Source organism: Eptatretus burgeri, chromosome 4 (assembly GCF_056783735.1).
Source record: "Eptatretus burgeri isolate ZD-2024b chromosome 4, Ebu_testis_v1, whole genome shotgun sequence".
Classification (NCBI taxonomy): Eukaryota; Metazoa; Chordata; class Myxini; order Myxiniformes; family Myxinidae; genus Eptatretus; species Eptatretus burgeri.
The window spans coordinates 90,211,717-90,227,093 of NC_140964.1; the positions used below are offsets into that span (position 1 = coordinate 90,211,717).

Sequence of the window (15,377 nt, forward strand, 5' to 3'; positions counted from 1 at the left end):
CATTTCCCAATAACGTGTGTGTGTCATTGGTTGTTAATTCCATATGAAGCCTGGTGTTGGCTTAGTGGTTAAGGTGGCGGCTTGGGAGCCTAGAGTCCTGAGTTCAAGCCCCGTTGGGCCGCTGAATTAATACACCGAGGTTGACTCAGCCTGTCATCCTTCCGAGGTCAGCAAAATGAGTACCAGTGCACTGGTAAGGGGGACACTGCATCAGCGGCTTAGCCACGTCCCAACCAATGATGCAACCAGCAGCCACATGCTGCACTCAAAAGGGAGAGAACTCCATATGCGGGTTTCAGAAAGTAGAACAGAGCCCTCCTCGGTCTCAAAAGTGTGTGTGTGTGTGTGTGTGTGTGTGTGTGTGTGTGTGTGTGTGTGTGTGTGTGTGTGTGTGTGTGTGTGTGTGTGTGTGTGTGTGTGTGTGTGTGTGTGTGTGTGTGTGTGTGTGTGTGTGTGTGTGTTTTCATGCCGATGCTTTCCCAAAACATCACAAAAATCTTTGTAAAAGAACTTTTATTGTTCCACTTTGACCACAGGAATATACTGGCTTTCCGCACCAGCAGACCTTCCTCCTTTTAAAAGTTCGTAAAGCAAGATACCTGCAAAACAAGCCATTGATCACCTGCTTGTAGATACCTTCATCACCATTGATCATCGTAGGCACCTTATATTCTCCAAGACATTCTCCCACTGTGCAATGATGTAAAGGCTGTTTCTCGACTGGCTTGATGCTAGCCTTACCGGTTGCCACGGAGAGGTTGAGCGATTCGATTCCAGGGTACAGGGTCCTGCCAGCTGGGATGGCAAGAAGCACTTCACACTGGGATACCACATCATGTGACAGACCCATTCCTTCACCCCCTGAAAGACATGCCAGTGGATAAGCTATTTTGATTCAAATCAATTGCACCTTTTCAAAATGTTCGATGCAAGATCTGTTGGGTCCATTTTGGCCATTTGAAATTTTATCACATTGCATTCATTAACCAGTTAAATGATTGAGCAACACCCAATTGTTTATACTCAAGAAGTCAGCTTGAATAACATTGTGTACATCATAATGACAGGTAACCCAGCGTATCTGCAGAGGCATAGCTCTGACTATGCAAGCTTTTGGTCCAGTAACTACCCGGTACATTGTAGTGCTCATGACACTGGACTGGCATCCCAGAGGTTGTGCATTAAATGTGGCTGAAGACAGTAACACCATACTCAATGAGGCACCAACTTCTGAAAACAGAGCTAACCACCTTAGAATTACTACGTCACCATAGGATTATCAAATAAAAACCCACCTGGTTCACTCATGACCTTCAGGAATGTGGTAATCTGCCAGCCGTGCCTGGCCGGTTTATCCGAGATTCCATTCCATACTTTGCAGTCGACTCTTAAAGGCCTTTGGGTAATTTTGAGATGGCAAATAAAACAAATGCAGTACCAACCAGATCCCAGCAACTACAAGAAAAAAAATAAAATAAGACCACTGGAGCTGTAATTATCTGTGCCATGGCCCAATGTTGGAACCCAAATTTGGCAGCATTCTGACTGTTGGATCTGGAGAAGAGCAATTTCACGCCCCCCCCCTCCAAATGTCTCTCACTCTTACGATGTCTCTCCGAAGGACCATCTGGACCAACCCACACCCTCCCCCCCAACCTCCGATCTCCTTTCTCAACAAGCCTCTTGAAGAAGTACTTTCATTCAAGCTTTTGGATCTCACTCTCTGCCACGATCTTTCCTGGGAAAGCCACATCTCCAAGCTGGCCTCCAAAGCAAGTCACCGACTGGGCATCCTACATTGTGCAAAGTCCTTCCTTGGCACACCTTTGCTTCTAACCACTTGCAAAGCTTTCATCCACAGCCTGATGGAGTACTGCTCTCCCCTTTGGGGTGGTGCTCCTGCCTCACACATAGCTCGACTTCACGCTGTGGAAACCAAGGATTTTAGGATCATTGGCATCTCCCACGATGAAACTGAGTCTTTGGGTCTCTCACTCTCTCACCAAAGGTAGGTCGGTGGTCTTTGTCTTCCACAATTTCCTCTCTGGCATACCCCCCCCCCACCCCCCTTCTGCTCTGTCTATGCTCTGTTCCCCCTGTAATTCCACAGGGCATTCAAGGTATGCCAAAAACTCCCTTCTGGTGAAATTACCAAAATCAAGAATCACTGCTCACCTTCACTCCTCTTTTTTTTCCCACCTCTGCAACAAACTCCTACACTCTCTTCAATCCCACTCCACCCTCCAGGTCTTCAAAACAGCTGTTCACCACCATCGCATATCTTCTCCCATCCAAAATCTTGATCTTTACTACCCACATGAATCCACCCCAAACCCACCTCCTTCATATTCCCTGTTTTCCTTCCTGAAAGTCCCTGTAGTACCATCTTGTTTTCCCCATGTTCCCCACCCCATCCATATCCCTTCCACAGATCTATCGTCTCTGTTCCCCACTATTGTGTGCTTCCTTCTCCCACCCCTCTCGTCTCCTGCCTCGTTATATGTTCTATGTTTTAGCTCTGGCGCGGGCCTCAACATGGTATACAAAAGAAAAAAAACATTTTTGAAGGAATTTACATGATTTTTCCCAAAAATTTATCATCAAGTCCAACATTTTGACACACTTCCAGTCACGTGATCAGCATGACCTCTGCAATTTAACATCATGACCGTCTTAATGTTGTAACCCAAATTTGGTAGCATTCTGGCTGGTGGGTCTGGAGAAGAAGATTTCGGAAGGAATTTACTAAGTCCGCCAGTTTGACCGACTTAAAGTCACGTGACCGGAACAAGCTTTGCGGTCTCCGTCACCAGTCAGGAGCGGAACGTTGCTGCCAAATTTCAGCCGGATCAACCCGGCAGTTTGGCTGGAGAGGTCGAAATAGGAGACGAACGGATGAACGGACAGTGCAGGATGACAATACCTTATCTGGAATTCTAATTCCAGATTGGCTAAAAATTATTGCACACCTTGTAGTTATAAACCAAGCACCAACTAATGATGCATCAAAAGGAAGCTGCACGTACAAAACTAAATTGACTTGGCCTGTTCAGCGTTCTCTGAATCGATGGCTCATGCTGTTCAGAACCCAGGTTTGAATACCACAAACTACAGAATATGCCTTTGTCCATTGTCTAACACCCTTGTAATTCCCATTTAAGTACACCAATGTCTACCAATTAATGTCCTGCAAAATGAATTCCCATTAAAACGCACTGATGTCTAAGGATTAATTACCTCCGCCAGTGAAGGTGAACGGAGGTTATGTTTTCACCCGTCTGTTTGTTTGTCTGTCTGTGAGCACAATATCTCAAAAAGTTGGAGACAGATTTGGAAGAAACTTGGTCGACAGGTTGGGTCTGTGACAAGGACGAATTTCTTCGATTTTAGTTGAGATCCGAATCCAGATATGGCAATTTTTCAATTTCTAAGTGATTCTTCACCATTGAGAAATGGGGTTAAAAACGACATAAGAGTATAGCATGATGTTTCACAAAGTTGTGGAGGAGTTATGACAAAACTAGGTGGATGAGTCAGGTGACAAGAACAAGCCAATTAGATTTTGGTTGAAGTCCGGATCAAGATTCGGCTGTAAGCTGTTCAGCCTGTCGGAGGTATGTGCTCCACCGAGTGCCATTCTAGTTTGTCCGGAGATTTACGTTCAAGCTCCACTACGACACTTTAGATAAAGGTAAAAATAAAAACTTTTCTTTAATTGCTGAACTCATGACAAATTCCCAATTCATGGCAGTCAATCCATCGTAACCACATTAAAGAGGAATCATGATGAATGAGAAATATTCTCTCATAACCAAGCGAAGCGTTGCACAGCGGCGTACCGACGACGAGGAGTGTTGGTCTTGTTGGGCGGAACTCGTAGCTTGGCAAAACGGGACGTCCACCCTGATGTTGAGATGATTCTGCGACTGTGCCCACCACATGCCAGCCAAGTTTGAGCTTCTCCTATGGGTCATAAAAGGAATGTAAGAAAGGCTAACAACGTTGAATGAAAACAAATATCAGCACAAACAGGAAGAAAGGCATGTCAAATTGCTTACAAATCCACAGATGTGAAGCGATTCTAAAAGAATAGGAAGTAAAACAATTAAAATACCTGTGGCTGTAAATAAATACAAAAAAAAAGGTACTTTGAAAGACCAAATTTACATTAAAATGTGGCCATGCTACATTGATCAAGATGTGATATCATCTGAGGAGCCAGTGTTCATCAATTTCAGATATTTTGGAAAATTATCTCAGACCGAAGAAGAACTCAACCTCATTCAGTCCGCACAGCAAGAATTTATAGTTAACCTGTTTCACCCCTGTTTGTTTGTTTGTTTGTGAACAGTATTACGGAAAAACTCCTGGACAGATTTTGACGAAACTTGGTGGGGGGGTTAGGTATGGTCCAAGGATCATGCCATTAGATTTTGGACTTCGTCCAAAGTCCAATATGGCCGCCCTGACGGCCATTTTGAAAAAATATTTGAATTTTTGTTTTTGCATTTCTACATGTTTTAAGTGATTTCCAACCCCCCTAAAAAAAATTTAGAGAAAAAAAAATTGCAACTTTTTTTCAAAAAAATTTCGATTTTATTTGATAAATATTTGATTTTTTTTTTTGCATTTCTACATGTTTTAAGTGATTTCCACCCCCCCCCAAAAAAAATTTGTTAGAGAAAAAAAAATTAGAAGTTTTGAAACTTTTTTTCAAAAAAATTTCGACTTTTTTTTTGGCATTTCTACATGCGCATCAATCTAGTTTAGTTGCTTCAATCGTGGTTCAGTAGAGTCTGATCCGTTTTGACCTACAATGAATAGGATATCAGGTTCACTTAAGTGACCCAGCAGTATTGACGGCGGAGGTTTTGCACTCTACAGAGTGCTCCCCCTCAAGTTTATACTGTGCCCCCCCCCCCCCCCCAAAGCCTGGTGTTGGCTTAGTGGTTAGGGTAGCGGCTTGGGATCCCAGGGTCCTGAGTTCAAGCCCTGTAGGCTGCTGAATTAACACCAGGGGGTTGACTCAGCCTGTCATCCTTCCGAGGTCGGCGAAGTGAGTACCAGTGTACTGGTCCCAGTGTATGCCCCGTTTAGAATAGGTGTACCATATCCCTGTGTGTCGTAAGAGGCGACCAGGGTTGGCGTCAGGAAGGGCATCCGGCCATAAAACATTGCCTCAAGAAAAAGCCCAACCCCTGCACAGCAGGGAAAATGGCTGTAAAAACAGTCATTTTTTTATTTTATACTGTGCCCCCCAAGGAAAGTCTGCCATACCTGCAGAAGTTCAGCCAGGTTGGATGTAGCAAACACATCCATGATCTCCATGACACCGGAGCTGGCTTTGCTCACCACTGGCGTCAATGGACAGCTGGTGGACACGAGGGCATGAGGAAATATTGACACACTGACGATTCAAAGATGGACTTTCCTCCTATAACCCAATAAATAAAAAATATTTAAACCTTCTTTTCATACAAACCTGGATTTTCGTGAAACAACAACACGTTCAACACCCAGGAAATAGGCTGAACGCATCACGGCTCCCAGATTCATGGGGTCAAGCACACCCTCCAAGGCCAACCAGATGCGGGGTCCAGCTGAATCAGACTCCAAAGATTTCTTTGGAAATTGTCCAATTCTTCTCAACCCAGCATTAATCCCTTGGTATGTGGGACTGAATGCAGGATCATGCTCTTCAGGATCACCAGCTGCGACCACTTCAATGTTTTTTCCCTCATCTTCAATTTCCGAAGAATGCCGGCTCTGCGCTCTCGCCCTATGTGGTGACTCGATTTCTTCAGTTGCACCGATGGTCACTAAAGACTGTCCATTAGGTGATTTGGAACTTTGATACAGCTGATCAACTTCATTTTTCTCTGTGGAAACTTCATGAAATTGTGTCCGTGTATCCATCGATCTCGAATCTTTGGCAACAGAATTCATTCCAGCAAATAATGGACCTTTAAAATCAATGACATCTTCACCATTTAAAGGTGGGTTTGAACCCTGGTTCAAAATGTCACCAACACTATTTTCAGCTGTGCACACATCACTTCCGTGAGCAATAGGATCCCTTTTCAAATCATCTTCAGTATAGATATTGCCAACCTGCAGAGTAGTTTTCTCAAAACATCTGGTTCCTCCTTCCTGCACACATCCAGCGTGTCTGGTTACATGTGGTGATCTCTCGGTACTGTCATGATCAAGGTAGTATAGGCGACTCACCTGAAGGCACACCCCCTGATGCGGCCTTCCCTTACTTAGCACATCAAGCCCACGGCGCTGCTTTATTTCCATGGGAATTGCCCGCTCTTTTGCCAGGCGCAAAATCTCTTGAACCTAATCAAGGGAACATCGATAAATACTTGATCAAAAATAAAAAGGTTTGGACTTCTGTCGGAAAATTAATAAAGCAATTGACAAAATGGCTTATTTACGCTGCCAGTGTTACCAACAACCCACAAAACATACCTCAAATCTCTTACGACTTCGACGTTCTCCCAAAAAGAGTCGCACGGGTTGACGGAGGCCACGGAGCAGGGCTAAATAACATGGTGACACTCCAAAGAGAATGTCCAGGACACCTGGATCTACTTCAGAGAGTACAGCATTATGCCGAGCTGGAGTACGGATACCTTTGGCCTTGCCAAAGTTCAGGACAGAGTGCTGCCGCTCATGGTCATGGAAGTCATCATCTTGAAGCCGCTGACGCTCTTTACGTGGACTTTCATTCACATCATCTACTAAAGGCCAGACTGAACCATAGCCCCAACCAGCACGACTTTTCCGCTTCTTCGCTGGTCTCTGCTCCTGCCCTGACAATCAAAAACAAACACACAATTATTTCATTAACAGTTTGTGACCATCATTTAGGTCCAATTTATTTACACCACAGTGATACTGTGACCTTATCTCAGTTTATTTTGCATCATTGTAATTTTTCTTTGCAGATGCATAAGGAAGCAAGTTTCTGTATGCAGCAAACTTTTGAGGTCAAGTCATCCAATTCAAGAATAGTTTTAAAATTCTCCACGTTTGATTATTGTTCATGGTGAAATGGATATGCAAAGCCTTACAATATTATCAAAACAATAAGAATTTCTATTTTGTTCTGATTGAGTGGAATGGTTGATGAGGTAATTACCCCATGCACGCGAACCGAAAAGCGGGGCTAAGCAATTAGTTCACTTCTGTCTGTCTGTCTGTCTGTCCTGTCCTGTCCTGTCTACAAATGTCAGTTTATGATCAAGGAACAACTTGATTTCAATGGAATGTTATATTTTGAACACAAATCGGAAAACAAAACTGGAGTTTTGCAGTACTTTGGCTCTGAATTTGTCCTGATCACAAATGCACAGAGATGAGCAAGATAACTTTATACTCTGTCTGCTTGTCTGGCAGTCAAACAAAATTAAAAATAATTCCAGACAGGAAACTTACTGTTTTCAATGAAGTTATAGAGGACACAAACAACAGGCACGAAGAACTAATGTAACGCGTTAAATAATATAGTGCAAAAGTGGCAGCAGCAACGGCGGTTAAGTTTCAAAAAAATATTTTTCTCCAATCTTTTAAAATATTGTTGCAGATTCGCGCCCGCCGGCGTGCGAACGGCCACGTAACTCGAATCGCGGAACGTCGCCCACCGGACGGACAATCCAGTCGTGACCCTCTCGGACTAACGCCGGGAACCAGTCACGGGTGGACCTTTCGGTCTCACCGCGATCGAGCCAATCGGCCCCCGCGTGGGATAGGGTTGCTCGCCAAATTCGACCTACCTAAGTACCCACACGGAGGGTAGACCGGGCGATCGCACCTCGCCGCAGGTCGACTTCGGACACGGGCCACTTAAGCGACCCGTTCCGTACTATCGGGATAACCGAGCGGTGTTATTCGTCGGCCTCGACGGTTCGATTAATTATCGGGCGTCTTAACCCACGACCAACCCTTTACGTGAAGCAAGATGAGGATTCAATGAAAGTAATGACGAAGCGAAGCGGGAAAACAGTTCAATAATAAGCACATTTATTTCGCGATGAACGGAACGCACACATATACAATTCCACCAAAAGCACATGGAAAAGAAGAAGACAAAAAGCAAATGCAACAATGCAGATCTAATACCGACTACGCGAGCACACGGCAACACTTATACAATTTTACTTCACAGACGGCGCCGACAACACATATTCCCAAAGCAAAAGAAAAGAGAACCACCCTCCAGGATGAGGGGGTAGGCGGGCCTGGGGCCGAGACCGTGTCGGGCCTACCCGTCTGATGATGAGACGCGGAGCGGCGGTGGTGCCTCAACTCCGCGGGCCTCGCGGACAGTGTCTGGTAGGGGGTGGGAAGGGGGCCCCCTTTTGTCGCACTATCTCAGCGCGGGGGGAAACAGGAGGGGGTTGCTGATGCTCGGGGAAAGGAGGATTTCACAAAATCGCGGGTCCCGCGAAGAGCGTCTCCACCACGACCTCGGTCGCGCCGCCGGCCTTTCTCTCCGCAGTTCCCCGAATCCGACGCGAGCACCCCCTCGTCCGCCTTCGCCGCCGCCGCCTCTCCACAGCTCCGTCCTCTTCACTCCGACTCCGCGAACTCCCAACTGCACTCAACTCTTCCTCCTGCGAACTTCCAACTCAACTCTTCCTCCTGCGAACTGAACTGCCTCGACTGACGAACGCGGCCCCTTATATCCCCCGTGGCCTCGCTCCTTCATCTTTGACCCTCTGCCTCCGACCTTTCACCTCTCTTGCTGGCTCCCCATTGGCCCGAGGAAAAGTGGGCGTGAATGCTTTTTGATCCATGAATTTGCATATAGCGACCGCCCTCCAACGCCCTGGAGGCGGGGCCAAATCGCCCCTCGCTCACCGATTGGACGGAACAAAAGTGGGCGTGAGTCGTTTTTGATCTGTTTTTCTGCGGAAAGTCCGCGATGCTTTTGAACACGCTGCTCGGTGCGCGCTCTACACGAGTCCAGCATCGGTGCCCACGAGTGGCGCGAGATGACGGTGATGCGATGGTGGCGAGTTGTGACGGTAAAGGTCGTGGCGGTTGTGGTGAAGCGGCGTTGTGGTTGGTGGTTGTTGTTGTGATGGCTGTTGAGACGTGGTTGGTGGTGGTAATAATGGCGGTTGGTCCAAAATAAAGATAGTAAAAGAAAAACGGCTATCCTGAAGAGTCGCAGCCCTCATGAATGACATTTATTCCCTCTAGACAACGGGTTTGGGCCTAACTACACATATACTTACCGAGATATCTCACTTAAGGGACCTGAATGGTGGTTTGCGAATTTGGTCAACCACAACAATATATTTTATTTCAATTAAATTATATACTTGAACACTGGAGAACACAAATCACCTTTTTGTCACTTTCAAAAATTTTCCGTTCAGCAGCACTTGGACAAAATATTATAGCATTTTACGTCATCACGACCAATCACGTTTGCCGCTTGAACACCTCGCCGATGTCCTTGTTTCTCAAAACTGTGCAGGGTAAGGTGTTCGATGAACTCTCGAGTTAGCCCGTCCCCCACGCAGCGGAAGACAGTTCTGCAATTACTTGTGTGCCTGCGTGTCAACTTTTTTTTTTGCCATCTGAGCTTTTTTACCTTTCATCAAATTTTCAATAAAGTTTTATTTATGATAATATGGAGAAGACAAATTCATAATTTTGTGAAAATAATTTTCATTCTTACCTCCACCGCCGAAGGTGAAGGAGGTTATGTTTTCACCCCTCTCTGTCTTTGTTTGTTTGTCTGTCTGTCTGTCCTAGATATCTCAAAAAGTTGTGGATGGATCCAGATAAACCTTGGTGGACACGTTGGGTGTGCAACAAGGAAGAATTCATTCAATTTGGGTGAAGATAGGAATCCGGATACAGATCTGATAATTTGTTAAGTGATTCTTCACCATTGAGAGATCAGGCCAAAACTGATATATAGCACGATATCTCAAAACGGTGTGGACGGATTCGGACAAAACTTGGTGGACTTGTTGGTTGTGCGACAACGAATAGATTTGATTTTGGTGAAGATTCAGATCTGAAGCTGGATACGAGAATTATTTCATTTTTAAGTGATTCTTCACCATTGAGAGATAGGGTCAAAAACGATATATAGCCTGATATTTCAAAAATGCCAGGCATTATGTGGCAGAAGTATGCGCTCCACCGAGTGCCCTTCCAGTTATTATTACGAGCAGAGTGGGACCCGTCCAATGGGCGATCCTGTTCCAAGCATGCAACACGTTCTTCTGATGCATACCTTAATTTGGATCGAGTTGAGGCAACTGAAAGCTTTGTAGAGTCAAAAAAAAAAAAAAACCTGGGTTACATGCAAGCAAAAACCATCGTTTTTTTCACCTTTTGTTGCCTTATAGCCTGGAATTAAACTGCATGAAATCAGACTTTTTCCACCTTTGTTTACACATCGTAACCCACAATTTCCAAGTGAAAAACAAATTCTACAAATTTCAGAAAATTAATTTAAAATACAAAATTATAATATCTTGGTTGGATAAATGCCCACCCCCCCTTATCATAGCAATTGTAAATTAGCTCAGGTGTAACCACTCACCTTCAAAATCACACATCAAGTTAATTGGCCTCCACCTTTATTAAATTGTCGAGATTCTGATCATTTCAGAATAATATCAGCTGTTCCTGTGGGTTTCCTCTGCTGGGTAGTGCATTTCACAGCAAAGACTCAACCACGAGCACGAATTTGCTTTCAAAAGACTTCCGGAATGAAGTTGTGGAAAGGCACAGATCAGGGGATGGGTGTAAAAATATTTCAAAGGCCTTGAATATCCCTTGGAGCACAGTCAAGACGATCATTAAGAAGTGTAAAACGTGTGGTATCAGCAAGACCCTGCCTAGATCAGGCCGTCCCTCCAAACTGGATAACAAAGCAAGGAAGAGACTCATCAGAGAGGCCACCAAGAGGCCAATGGCAAGTTTGAAAGAGCGACATACTTTTATGGCAAAGACTGGTCACTGTGTGCATGTGACAACAATATCTCAAGCACTCCACAAGTCTGGCCTGTGCGGTAGGGTGGCAAGAAGGAAGCCATTACTCAAAAAAGCCCACCTTGAGTCCCATTTGAGGTATGCTAAGAACCACTCCAGAGATTATGAAGCCATGTGGCAAAACGTTTTGTGGTCTGACGAAACAAAGATGGAACTTTTTGATCTAAATGCAAAATGTTATGTTTGGCACAAACTCAACAGCACATCACCCAAAGAACACCATTCCTACTGTGAAGAATGGTGGTGGCAGAATCATGTTATGGAGATGTTTCTCATCAGTAGGGACTGGGGCACTTGTCAGGATAGAAGAGAAAATGGATGGAGCAAAATACTGAAAAATCCTTGAGGAAAAACTGCTGCCCTCTGCAACAAAGCTGAAATTGGGACGCAAGTTCACCTTTCAGCATGACAACGACCCGAAGCACACAGCTAAAGCTGCACTGGAGTGGCTAAGGAACAAAAAGATAAATGTCCTTGAGTGGCCCCATCAGAGCCCCATCCTAAATCCAATCGAAAATCTGTGGCATGACTTGAAGATTGCTTTCCATCAACACTCCTCACGCAACTTGACTGAGCTTGAACAGTTTATACAGAAAAATGGGAAAATATTGCCCAATCCAGGTGTGCAAAGTTGGTGGAGACTTATCCCAACAGACTCACAGCTGCAATTGCTGTCAAAGGTGTTTCCACCAAATATTAACTCAAGTGGGTGGACACTGATCCAACCAAGATATTCTAATTTTGTATTTTTAATTAATTTTCTGAAATTTGAAGAATTTGTTTTGCACTTGGAAGTTGTGCATTGTGATGGGTAAATAAAGGTGGAAAAAGTTTGATTTAATGGAACTCAATTCCAGACTATGAAGCAACAAACGGGGACAAGAACAACACGGGCATGATAGGCCGAATGGCCTTCTCACGCGCCAAAGTTGCCTGTGTAACATTGTTAATAACATGAACAAAGGGAAGGGGAGGACAGAGTTGGCAGTGGGGGTGCATAGAGTTGGAAGAGAGAGATTGAGACATTGGGAAGGTGGGGATTGAGGACATGGGGTGGGGGGGGGGGTCGAGTACTTGGCGTTGGGGGCAGTTGAGGACTTGAAGAAGAAAGGGGGAGAGGATGACAGAGTTGGGTTGGGGGAAAGAGAGTGCACAGAGTTGGGATCAAGGATTTTGAGGCTTTTGAGGGGGGCATGGAGTTGAGGACTTTGGGTTTGGAGAGCGTTTGAGGATTTGAAGAAAGGGGGAGGGGAATTATAGAGTTTGGGTTGAACCACTCGTTGAACACAAAGTCCGACCAGCGATAGCCAAGGATTTTCCGAACAGACCTGGTACCAAAGGAATTAAGTCTCCGTCTCAGATCCCTGGTCAGAGTCCAAGTCTCACATCCATAGAGCAAGACTGGAAGCACCAAGGACCTGAAGACTCAGACCTTCGTACTCCTGCACAGGTACCGGCAGCTCCACACCCCATGATCCAGTGAATCCATAACTTCCTTGGCCCGACTCAGATGTCTATTGACCTCTGGCTCACAGCCAACAGAAACATGAATATCACTGCCAAGGTAAGTGAATCTCTCCATGACTTCAACATTCTCACCAAAAACGGGTACAGACAAGATAGCAGCATCAAAAATGTCATTGAAAGCCCAGATCTTAGTTTTAACCCAGGAAACCCGTAATCCCAGCGGCTCCAACTCCTAATTCGGCACCTCGAGGGCCCCCAAAAGGATATCCAGAGTCTCCACAAAGATGACTGCATCATCTGCAAAATCAAGGTCAGCGATCTTGACATTCCCTAACGATGCACCGCAGCTTGATCTCTCAGACATCCTCCCTAGAATCCAGTCCAAACAAGTGCTGAAAATTGTGGGGGCCAGTGCAACCCCTGACTAACACCAGTAATAACTGGAAATAAGTCAGAGATGGCATCACCACATCTGACAGCAATCTCAATACCAGAGTGAAGTTCAGACATCAGATTGATCCCTTTTGGTGGAATCCCAAGAATCCTCCAGAAGGCATCCCAATTCAGTCAGGTACCAAAGGTCAGATCAAAGGTACCAAAGGTTCAGAAGGTATCCCAATTCACTGAATGAAATACATTGCAGGGATCAACAAAGGCTACAAGCAGCCCCTGCCAAAACTCTAGTCTGCGTTCGGTGAGGAACCAAAGAGCAAGGGCATGGTCAATCGTTGACCTCTTTGGGGTAAAGGCTGACTGCTCTGGGCGCTGGTTCTCAAGCATATGGTGGTGAACCCCATGAAGAATTATCTGAGCAAAGACCTTGCCCAGCACTGAGAGCAGCGTCACCCCTCGGGAGTTACAGCGGTCCTGGCGATTGCCCTACCCTTTTTGGAGAGACAACAAGGCCCTTCTTCCAGTCAGTTGGGATGATGCGTGCATTCCAGGCAGAGCACAGAACTGCATGCAATGACACGAGTACAGCATTTACACGAGCCTTGAGAAATTCGGCATGGATGCCACAGATCCCAGGAACTTCACTCTATTTCAACCGGTTCACTACAACCTGTTTCCACAAACTAAGGTGGATCACAGTTGCCTCGAGGGTCAACAATGGGGATAGTAACACCCCTGACATCCAACTCAACAGCTCGTGGATCAGCCTGGGACAGACACTCAAAGAAACCGGCCCAGCGGACCTCACTTCGGATTCCTCTGTCAAGAGCTTACCACCCTCTGCTCTAACTGCAGTACACCGAGAGATAGGCTTGGAGGAACGCAATGCGCAAACACCCCTGTAAGCAAGACGAGAATCACTTGACCACAGGTGATGCTCTACCCCCTCGCAGATTCCTCGCACATAGGCCTCTTTATCTATCCTCAGCACACGTACAGTTTTATGCCTCAACTCCCTGAACAGCTCAGCTCTGCCATAAAGCCTGGCCCTGCGGCTCTGGTCAATGTTATCCCAGTGTCCCTTGAGACATAAAATTAATCTTCATCCTATGGTGAGTTCCAAGACATCCACCCCCAACATCAAGGATGGTGGTCTTGAAGGCACTCCACAACTCTTCAAGATTCCCCAAAGCACCCAACCCCCCCAAATCTCCACTCAGCCTGTTTACAGACTCCTCAGCTATCTTCTCCTCCTTGAGCTTCCTAGCATCCAGCCTCAGCTGGGATGATTCCAGTCTCCTGGATTTAAGCTGCAACTTCAGAGTTGTTACAACAAGACTGTGGTCGGTGTTGAAGAACTGAGCACTCCGGTGGACCCTGCAGTTCTGGATCATCCTCCAGTGACAATCAACGAGCACAGAGTCAATCTGCTTTGCAACACCACCAGCGTTGGAATACCAAGTCCAGTGATGAGCCTGGAGGTGATGAAACCATGAACCAGCCACCCTAAGTCCACGACTTCTTGCAAAGTCAAGGAACTTTGTGCTATTCTGGTTCACAGTTCCAGACTCATGGGGACCAACACATCAAGTAATCGTCCCTATCAGTTGCAGTCGATGCATTGAAATCTCCCAAGGCAAGAAGAGTACCTCTCCTGGGGTACTGATCAACCAGACTCGAGTGTGCCATAGAATGCGTCCTTCACGGAGAGATCACTTGCCTCATTCGGAGCATTTTCAGAGACCAGGGAAACAACACCCAAGGCGTGACGAATCCTGTCTCATAATACGCTCATTGATCGGTGTTACCTCAATTATCATTGGAGTCAGCTTATTGGACAAAGCTACGGCAACTCCTTGGGCATGGTAACCATCAGAGCGATCAGACCAAGAGTAGGTGTAACCATCCGCCATGATCTTGCCACTCTCCGGTCTCCAACCCTCAGTGTGCTGCCATACAGACGTTCAAATGCTGGAGCTCAGATGATCAACCTCTCTTTGTGATAGGATATTCCAGGCACCCACCCGAAGGGACCGCCACATGTTAGCACAAGGAGCCTTCCATCTGTTGGATGACACTTCAGCACCACCCTGACACACACTACCACAATCCAGCCCACAAAGGCCCACGTTTTTCCTCCCACCATCAAAGAGTGGGGATCCTGAAGGCTTTGCCCAAATCCAGTCAAACGGTGAGCTGCCCTGCATAGGGCAGCTGCACAGGAGGTACTCACACAGAGTGCGTTTTCAGTTTTCTTTGCATTTTTTGAGAGTTTTGCAGAGTGAAGGGTTTTACGGTGGCCGGAGTGCAAATCCTGCCACCAACCTCCAAAAAAAAAAGCGTGGCCCAACTGCAGGATGACATCTGCAGACACAGTTGCTACTCAAAATGGATGGCAGTTGGCTCACAAGGAGCTCCCTGAACAGCTCAGCTCTGCCTTCAAGCCTGTGCCTGCAACTCTGGTCAATTGTATCCAATGTCCCTTGACA

General features: G+C 46.0%; 1 protein-coding gene across 8 annotated transcripts in view; it reads right to left on the reverse strand.

Annotated features, from left to right (window-relative positions):
- Positions 1–327: 327 nt before the first annotated feature.
- Positions 328–15,377, reverse strand: part of MRM1 (mitochondrial rRNA methyltransferase 1) — a 43,761-nt gene continuing 28,711 nt past the window's right edge. For 7 of the 8 annotated variants that reach the window (XM_085879269.1, XM_085879268.1, XM_085879263.1 and 4 more), the window contains 6 exons: positions 6,475–6,818; positions 5,483–6,342; positions 5,278–5,371; positions 3,840–3,963; positions 742–861; positions 328–599 (listed from right to left, as the gene is read on the reverse strand). In XM_085879269.1, coding sequence (XP_085735395.1) covers positions 514–599; positions 742–861; positions 3,840–3,963; positions 5,278–5,371; positions 5,483–6,342; positions 6,475–6,818 — 1,628 coding nt within the window. In that variant the 3' untranslated portion in view covers positions 328–513. The remainder of the gene's footprint in view (positions 600–741; positions 862–3,839; positions 3,964–5,277; positions 5,372–5,482; positions 6,343–6,474; positions 6,819–15,377) is intronic. The other variant, XM_085879264.1, reaches the window with a different exon arrangement.